Here is a 9,831-nt window from a genome sequence, read left to right as displayed (position 1 = left end):
ATACAGTTCCTCCACTGAAAGCTGACAAAGATTCATCCATATATTCTTAATAGCCTTTGATATATATTGAAGTTTGCAATCTGTGAGATAGATACAGGTCATATTTCTCTTCCCACATAGTTAATCAGTGGTTCCACCATCAGTGATTCAATGAATGTTTCTTCCTCCAGTGATGTAAAATATCACCTTTATTATACACCAGCTTCTCCTGTGTACTTGAATATGTTTGAAAAACCCTGTTTCAATCATTAAAACTCTATAGTAAGCTTTTATATCAGGCAGGTTAATTGCCCTCTCTCTTACAATTCTTATTTTCCCAGATTTTCTTGGCTGCTTTCACCCACTTATTCTTCCAACTGTATTATAAAGATTGCAATCTTCTTGTAGTAATATGCAATTTTTCTAAGAAATCCCCACATTATGACTATGACATGACATTATTTTCATAACATCTACTGACACTTATTTTGACAGTCTGGTAGATAATCTTTCAGATATTTCAATGCCCACATAATCATATAAAACAATAAATGCCTCAGAGTTCATACCAGACCTTTCTCAGTTGAAATTGTTTGAAAACTTCATAAAATTGACTTAATGTAAAAATGAAACATGTCAACTCATGTAACTGGAAATACTTGATCTGGACTCCCTCAGGCTGCTTTGCTCCAAGAATGCAAATGATGTCATCAAAACAACATCTTTATTTTTTTTAATTGAGAAATAATTGACATTGAGATATAAGTAACATCATATAAGCTTAAGGTGTACAATGTGGCAATCTGATAAATTTATATATTGCAATATAATTGCCACCATCTGTTAGCTAATACCACCACCTCCTCACATAGTTATTATTTAATTTTGAAATGAGAACATTTAAAACCTAGTCTCTTAGCGACTTTGAAGAATATATAAGTTGTTAACTATAATCACAAAGCTATGCATTAGATCTCCAGAACTTATCTATCTTCTAATTGCAAGTTTGAGCCCTTTACCCATATCTCCCCAATTTCACCGCCTTTTAGCCCCTGGTAACCACTATTCGCCCTGTGTTTTTACTAGTAAGGCTTTTTTTAGATTCCACAAACAATATTTGGTCTTTCTCTGACTTATCTGATTTAGCATAATGCTCTCCGGGTCTATCCATTATCCAAATAACAGAATTTTGTTAATTCTTATGACTAAATAATATTCTAGTCTGTGTGTGAAGACGGGTGGTGTGTGTGTGTGTGTGTGTGTGCGCGCGCGCGCACGCTTTTCTTTATTTGTTCATCCCTTGACAGATGCTTAGTTTTTCCCATGTCTTGGCTATTGTGAACAATGTTGCAATGAGTACAGGAATGTAGAAATCTCTTTGAGATAGTGATTTTCTTTCCTTTGGATCTATAGACCCAGACATGCAATTGCTAGATTATAAGGTAGTTCTTCTTTCTCAGGATTACTTTGATAATTCAGGCTTTTTATGTCTATGTACAAGTTTTAGGATTGTATATTCTATTTCTATGGGGGGGATGCCATTAGAATTTGATAGGGATTACCTTGAAACCAGTCCCTCTTAATCCGTTTAACTCCCTTCTGTGTTGTCTCCACTCCACATAGTAACCTCAGAAGCCTCAGCTATAAGTGTTCAAATGTCTATCAGGAAGAAAGTGCATCCTTCAATATCTCAGGTACCAGGTTAGTAGCTGCAGGTGGCTGCAGCTACTGTGAGTGTGGGCTGCTAACCACTCACAGCAACAGCCTTCTCTGGGGTATTGCCCTTAACCAAGTGATCTACTTCTCCCAGAAATGCCTGGGGGGGGGTTACATCCATCTCTTGCAGGCAGCCCCCAGTCAATAAATCATTGATGTGGGCTACAAAAGGCCAAATCCTTGCCTAAAGGAACTGAATGTGAGATGTAGTTCATACTCCAAAGTTCCCCTCAGGATAAGACCAAAACTAGACTCCAACTGAAACTAAATCTTTACTTATCAAATTTCTGTGTTCTTCACTCCCTTATAGGTTTCTTCTGTGAGCACTGCCTCAGTGAAACACTTGCTCACAAATCTCTGTCTCTGGTGTTTGTTTTTGCTTTTGTTTTTGTTTGTTTGTTTGTTTGTTTTAAGGAATCCAACTAAGACACACCTCTTCCCAAAAATCCCAACAAAACTTCTAGGCAAAATATTTAGCAGTAATAACAACAGAAATAGTTTTGTAATACATAGAGTACTCTAGATCCCTCCAAGGGAGGAGGGTAATAAATACTCCGCAGTCACCCGCTTCTGCAAGCTCTCCAGGGGGTGTTTAACAGAGTACTCTCATTACTGGCATATTCTCTCTCCTTCTCTACCTTGTCCCAATGGCCACGCTTCCCTCCAAACCTCTCCAGGGAACATTTGCAATACAATACACATACTCTTACTGCACAGTTATTTCGATAGATACTTAATTACAAGAAAAGGTAATAAATATTGTCAAAAGTGCATTGGAAGATAGAATTCTCTGTTCTGCCAAAAGTCCTGATCTGTGGCTACCTCGTTCCTTTATAATATGTTCTTGCATCATCTGACATCTGCAACTGCAAAAAAAACCACCCAGGCCTGGCCAAAAGCTTGCTAATTACCAAAGGGTTTGAACCCAGCCACATTACTTTAGAGAGGAAAGAATGCCTGTCTCTCTCACCTCTTTCTAAAAAAATGATCCTACATTGATGAATAGATGAATACATACAGGGCAAAGGGTGATTCTTCTAGAAGGGGTGATTGTCTCTGAAGCAGAACACAAGTTATTGGAAGAAAACAAGACAATTCTACAGAAATCCAGTCTAGCTAGGGAGATGAAACTAACCACCCAATAACAGCCATGAGTGATAAGAGACAAGTGGAATTAAGCACCAAATTATGTGGTTATAACAAGGGAGTGTGGGTTATATCAGACCCCAGGGAAGAGATGCAAGTTGAAATTGCCATAGGAAACTGCCCATAGGAACTCTGGAAATAGAACTTTACAGAAGGTTAGCTAACAAACTACTCTGGATATAGATACAAAAAAATCATGTTTAGATCACCCAAGCCTCATTCCCTCCTAAGCCTATAATCATTCTTCCTTATGAAATTCTGAGCAGGCAACACAACTAGATTTCAGTCCTTGAGATGAGACCTGACATCAGGTCTAAGGATAGATGCACTTGAAAAAAGACCTTCACATGAGTCCTCAGTTGTGAGTACCACTCCTGGCACTAACGCTGACTAACTGGGACAGTAAGACATTGAGGGCCATTTGCAAAGAGGAACCAAGTTCATTACCTACAGAAACTGCAAATGAGCTAGCAGACTAATGAGACTTCGGAGTTGTCATGAAATCCCCACAAGAGTTGTGTTTTTTAATCATTTTTTTCAATTACAGATGATATACAATACTAGATTCGTTTCAGGTCTATAGCATAGTGATTAGACATTTATATAACTTACAACGTGATAAGCTTAGCACCCATATGACACCATACATAGTTATTATAATATTATTGACTCTATTCCCTGGGCTGTGCTTTACATCCCTGTGACTGTTTTTATAACTGGCAACTGGCACATCTTAATCCCTTCCACTTTATCAACCATTTCCCCAGCCCCCCTCCTCTCATCTGGCAACCATCAAAATGTTCTCTGTCTCTGTAAGTTTGTTTCTGTTTTGTTTGTTCATTTGTTTCCACAAGATTTGTTTTTAATCCTCTCAGATGTGTGCAGAAGATGAGATAATGAGCTCCTGCTGCGTGCAGTGTGTTCTCCCAGACACGGCTGACTTTTCCCCAGAGCCCTGGGGGCTGTCCCAGGTGCTGATTCCTGGTCCAGGAACAACAGTTGTGCTCACTGCAGCCTTCCCTCAAGACCATCCGCAAAAGCACTTGAAATAACTCGTTGGTTTTCTTCGTAAGAAGGGACCTAAAATCTGTCAGCGACATTCATCTATTTGAGCAATATTAGCTGCTTTCTACAAAATTCTTAAATGACCATAGATTACTTTGATTCCAAATCTAAAATAAACCCAACTGGATTATTTCATCATGTAATTAAGATGCAATTGTGACTTTGGTAATGTTGAGTGGATACTGGCTCTGAAGTAAGTTTCACACAAACTAGGGAGGGTGAAACTGGGCAGAGAATCTGGCCATTGTCATCGGAACTTGCCATTTCACGGAACTGTGTTCAGAATATTTTTAAACATACAGATTTAATCTGTTTGGGTTTATGTGACACAAGGTAAGTTTTAGAAAATACAAACATTTTCATGGGGCAGGGTTGGATTACTTAGATGAGACTTTACTGTAAGTTATGGTATGTTCTGTAATTTTTCTGGAAGTGAGATTGATCATATGTACTACAGTTTTAGCATTGGAATAAGGCAAATCTGAGTTAAAATCTGGGCTTTTTCACTGACTAATAATGTTACCCTGGGCAAGTTACTTAACTATTCAGAGTCTTTATATTCTGCTGGACAAAATAATACTTCCTTTATCATGGGGTCATAGTGAGAATTATATGCGATCATGTATGAAGAATGATAAACATCCTGATTGGCAAATAGCAGATGCTTAATAAACACAATATTAGGAAGAACAGCACCATAGTGTTTCAGCATCCCAATTCTGGGGTCAAAGAGACCAGGGTAAATTAAGATCAAAACAACTTTTTCTAGCTTTAAAACATTAAGCAATATATTTAGTGTTTCTAAACCTCAGTCACTCCAACTGTAAAATAAAGACAAATATTCAACTCTCATAATGTTATTATTAAGTTGAAATGAAATAAAGTGTTTATAGTGTTTAGAATGCCACCTGACTCACAACAGGAGCTCAGTAAATGTCAACAATAACATGTTGAGGCCCCAACCCCAGTAAGGTGAGGAGCGTGAACTTTGTTCAGCTCCTTTGTTCTTCCCAATGGACTCAATCTTTGGAAGAAAGAGAAGAATTTGAGAGAAGGTTTTAAGTTAAAGTAAGCACAAGGTTTAGAGGTCATCTTTTCTCTGAAGTATTCCTCCTGGTAAGACTGTCTCTCTTTCCCCACTTCCTCCAGAGATCTCCTCTGTTTCTACATTACATATTATGTAGTCAAAACATTTTACAAGTGAGGGTGTCAACCCTGCTGTCCCTAGGCCCTCTTAAAATCTCTACTGGTCAAAAATCTTTGCTTTTCCTCACATAAACTGTGGTGGATTCCAAAAGTCTGTTGTTATCCTCTACTCTGAACCCATCCAAACTGCTGGCATCAACAACCCTTTCTCAAATAAGATCATACAAAACTGGGTGATACCAGCCTGGTCCTAAAATTTTTTCTTCTGAGCAATATTCTGGAAAGTGTTTTTCTGCCAAAAAAAAAAAAAAAAAAGCCAAAAACAACCACACAACAACAACAAACCACTCTCTACCACATTTGGTAAAAATCCATTTAAGTCTTCAAAAATCATTATTATGTTTCCATGTTATTACTGAGACTCTAATTTGGTTAAGCAATTTTCCCAAGACTACACCAAAGATGGGATATAGCACAACTAAGTCTATCTTAACCCTAGTAGAAGAAAGAAGAAAAGACATCAACTTCAAAATAGCTCCTAAATCAAACTTAATCCTCTTTTCCCATGGAAGTTGAGTATTTGCCTAATAGTCTTAGGGGTGCTATGATTTTAAAAGTTGGGACTTGGGTTTACAGAATATGTAGCTCTTTTCTCTAAGAGGAAAGCATGCTGTGCCATAGAAAGCACAGAATTTGAAGTTAGAATATCCCAGATTTCAGTGTTGACTCCGTTTCTTCTTACGTGTGTGACAAAGTAGGCAATTTCTTTCATCTCTGTTTGCCTCACTTTGGTAATTTATAGAAGAGTCATGGTTATACCCTACTTGTCAGACTGCTGGAAGGATTAGAGATAATATGTGAAGAGGGACTGGCACACATGTGGCACAAACCCAGTGTGGTTGCATCTGTATCCCTAAGATCTGCCACCTGGTCTCTGCTCGTGTGCACTAAACAATCTTGTACCTAATTCTGAGGGAACCCTGGGTCTGAGATGTATAGGAAATGGACTATGAAAAATTCAGAATTAGATGTTGAGAAAAATGTTAAAAATTAGCCAAGTTTTCTTATGAGGTAAAAGTAGAAAGGATCTGATTATGTGAAGAAATAGAGGGAGAATTTTTTAATTTAATTCATAAAATTATAAAAATGAAGTACAATGTACGAAGTCAGCAAAATTAATGCATAGCCAAAAGCACAGAATATGCCATCAAATTATTAGCATTCAGAACTCAGACCTTCCCCATATTAAACTAGGTCACTTAAGACCAATTCATATCCCAGAAGTTTAATTTCCTTATTGATGAAAATAAATAAATAAAGAAGATAATAGTATCTCTTTGAAGGTCATCTAGACCATGCTGCTGGAGTGAGATAGAGAGAGGAACCAAAGAAGGTCATGTTTTATAAAATATGTCCGTGTCTCTCTCATTAATAACCCCTGAGTACTCCCCTGAAAAGAATCTCAAATCAAGATTAAAGTGGAGCCTGACCAGGCAGTGGAGCAGTGGATAGAGTATTGACCTGGGACTCTGAGGACCCAGCTTTGAAACCCTGAGGTCACCAGCTTGAGCATGGGCTCATTTATCTTAAGTGCAAGGTCACTGGCTTGAGCATGGGATTATAGATGTGACAGCATAGGCTCTGGCTTAAACCCTAAGGTCCACTGGCTTGAGTTCAAAGGTCACTGGCTTGAAAACCAAGATCGCTGACTTGAACCCAAGGTCACTGGCTTGAGCAAAGAAGTCACTGGCTCAACAAGAGCCCCACAGTCAAGGCACATATGAGAAAACAATCAATGAACAACTAAGGTACTATAACAATGAGTTGATTCTTCTCATCTCTCTCTCTTCCTGTCTGTCTTTCCCTGTCTGTCTCACTTTCTCGCCAAAAAAAAAAAGAAAGATTCAAAGGAATAGAAAATATTTTTGTTATCTTTTTATTAATATTATATGAGTTTCAGGTGTACAACATGCTGGTTTGATACATTTATATACAACAATGATTATTTCCATAGCATAAACTAACATCTGCATTGTTTCCCATAATTATTATATCTTCTTTGTAGTAATAATAATTAAGAACTAGTCTTTTGGCAACTTTGAAGTTTATAATACAGTATTGTTGATTATAATTACTATGCTATGCATTACATCTCCAGAACTTATATCTTCTAGTTACAAGTTTGTAGCCTTAAAATCATATTTTAATACCATGTGACTAAATAATTTTTGAACACATGATGAATAATTATATAATTAGAAAAAATACATCAACAGGAAATATGAAGGAATATTTAACATAAAGAGCAGATTTATCATCTTCCAACTTCTGAAAAGTTTATAAGAGAAGGGTTTAAAATGTCAAGAATGTCTGCAAGAGGTAAAAACTAAGCCAATGTGTGTAAGATTAAGGGAGAGAGACTGTATGTTAAAAACCAGAATTAACAAGTAGCACTGTCCACAGACGGAAGTCACATAGCAACTGATGACCACGTGAACAGTATGCAGTAGAGGAGACTCCAGCATCCAGTGAGGATTAGAACAGATGCTGACTAGGTTCTTTCTTAATCTGAGAGTCTATGTGTCTCTTACCTTCACAGAAATTTCCAAATATAAGTCAGAATTTGTTTGAATCAGAAACACCAGCTAAAGGCTCAGCTCCAAAATTTTACAAGAGAAGAACATAGATGCCCAAGGAAAATCAGCCAGGTACAGAATTTCTCAAAAACAAGATCAATAAATCAGTCCAAAAAATTTATAAACTTAACTTCCACTGAGAGAGAAAGAAACTGTTCTTCAATTCTGAGATCCTTCTTTGTCTTCATTGTATTCTCATCAAACATCCACATTGAATCCATGGGCAACAATAATCTCACCACAGTGACCTACTTCATTCTCATGGGCTTTACCGACTACCCCACGCTGCAGATTCTCCTCTTCCTGGTGTTCCTGAATTTCTATCTAGTCACCATTCTGGGGAATGTGGGGATGATTATTCTCATACAACTGGATGCGCAACTCCACACCCCGATGTACTTCTTCTTGAGTCAGCTCTCCCTTCTGGATGCCTGCTACACCTCAGTCATCACCCCTCAGATCCTGGCCACACTGGCCACAGGCAAGACGGTCATCACCTATGGCCAATGTGCTTCCCAGTTCTTTTTCTTCACCATTTGTGCAGGTACAGAGTGTTTCCTGCTGGCGGTGATGGCCTATGACCGATATGTTGCTGTTAGCAACCCACTGCTCTACACTGTGGCCATGAATCCCAGAATCTGCTGGAGGTTAGTGTTGGGAGCCTACATCTGTGGGATGTCAGGAGCCATTCTGCGTACCACGTGTACCTTCACCCTCTCCTTCTGTGACAACAATCAGATCGACTTCTTCTTCTGTGACCTCCCACCCCTGCTGAAGCTTGCCTGCAGTGACACAACAAACACTGAGACTGTCATTCTTGCCTTTGGCAATGTCATTTTGGCTAATGCCTTGGTCATCTTGATTTCCTACCTGTTCATCATCAAGGCCATTTTGAGAGTGAAAACTTCAGGTGGCAGAGCCAAGTCTTTCTCCACGTGTGCTTCCCATCTCACCTCTGTGACCCTCTTCTTTGGGACTCTCATCTTCATGTATATACGAAGTGGCTCAGACACATCCCTGGAAGAAGACAAGGTTGTATCTGTCTTCTACACTGTAGTCATCCCCATGCTGAACCCTCTGATCTACAGCCTGAGAAACAAGGAGGTGAAAGCAGCCTTTAAAAAGGTCGCTGGTAGACTCCAGGTGTTTCAGAGCATGTAGACCTGAGTGACGGGACCTGTTCTTTGGGTCCATTTCTTCCTATATCAATATATTCTATTAGGCTCCAGCACTGAATGCAGCCTGTATCCACAAACAGAGGGAAGGTAGATAGGTGCCCTGAAGCACACAAGAACAAACTGCAAATATAAAATTTGTTGGCAGTAACCCTACGGGAGTTTCTTCTTCTCCCCCTCTCACACCTCAGGTCCATTCCCAGCACCCAGAGGTCTCATGCTGCGCTCTGATATCATGATTTGCAGAATCTCAGGGGCTAAAGGTGTCTTCAGGTTACCTCTCCCCACCCCATTACTCTTTGCATCCATGGTTGGGTTTCCCATCTTTTCTTTCTTATTTTTGCTCCCACCAATATTGTTTTTTGCTCTATGTCTAGGATTATATCCAAGGATCCCTGGAAATAATGCTAAGTGTCTTTGTTGTTGTTCTTTTAAAGTATATATCACTTTAAAAGATTACTTTATAAATAGAGAATGTTATATAAGGCAAAACTGTACTTTTTTCAGGTGTAGATGGGGCATGATGCAGGGTGCACCTTCATCCTTTCCTTCTGTGACAACAATCAGATCACCTTCTGTGATATTGCACCCCTGCTGAAGTTTGCTTGCAGCAGCAAGACACAAAGTGAAACTGTCATCCTTCTTTTGCCAAATTCATATTCTTGGCTGATGTTATGGTCACCTGGTCTCCACAGGCTCCACATCAAAGCCAGTCTGAGAATGAAGTCTGTTGATGGGTGAACCAAGACCTTCTCCACCTTCACCTCCCACCTTACCACTGTTGTCCTCTTCTTTGGGACACTTGTCTTCATGTACCAGAGAAGTAACTCAGACAATTTCCCCAGAGGAGGATATGGTCATATCTGTCTTTTACACTGTGTTTATTCATTTGCTGAAACCCTTACTCTACACTCTGAAAAACAAAGATGTGAAAGCCGTATTCAGAAAAGTCACTGGTGAAAATCCAG

The 9,831-nt window shown here is 38.9% G+C and overlaps 1 protein-coding gene across 1 annotated transcript; it reads left to right on the top strand.

Annotated features, from left to right (window-relative positions):
- Nucleotides 1–7,907: 7,907 nt before the first annotated feature.
- Nucleotides 7,908–9,069, top strand: LOC136320835 (olfactory receptor 9I1-like). The gene has a single exon (XM_066253981.1). It carries the CDS (start codon nt 7,908–7,910, stop codon nt 8,847–8,849), a length of 942 nt encoding a protein of 313 aa, XP_066110078.1. The 3' UTR covers nt 8,850–9,069.
- The last annotated feature ends 762 nt before the right edge of the window (nt 9,070–9,831 follow it).

The sequence above is a fragment of the Saccopteryx bilineata genome, chromosome 1 (assembly GCF_036850765.1).
Source record: "Saccopteryx bilineata isolate mSacBil1 chromosome 1, mSacBil1_pri_phased_curated, whole genome shotgun sequence".
Lineage (NCBI taxonomy): Eukaryota > Metazoa > Chordata > Mammalia > Chiroptera > Emballonuridae > Saccopteryx > Saccopteryx bilineata.
This window is presented reverse-complemented; position numbering and strand designations above follow the sequence as displayed.

Excerpts from the sequence above, each read along its gene's own strand:
- LOC136320835 (XM_066253981.1), top strand. The coding sequence starts at position 7,908 with ATGGGCAACAATAATCTCACCACAGTGACCTACTTCATTCTCATGGGC.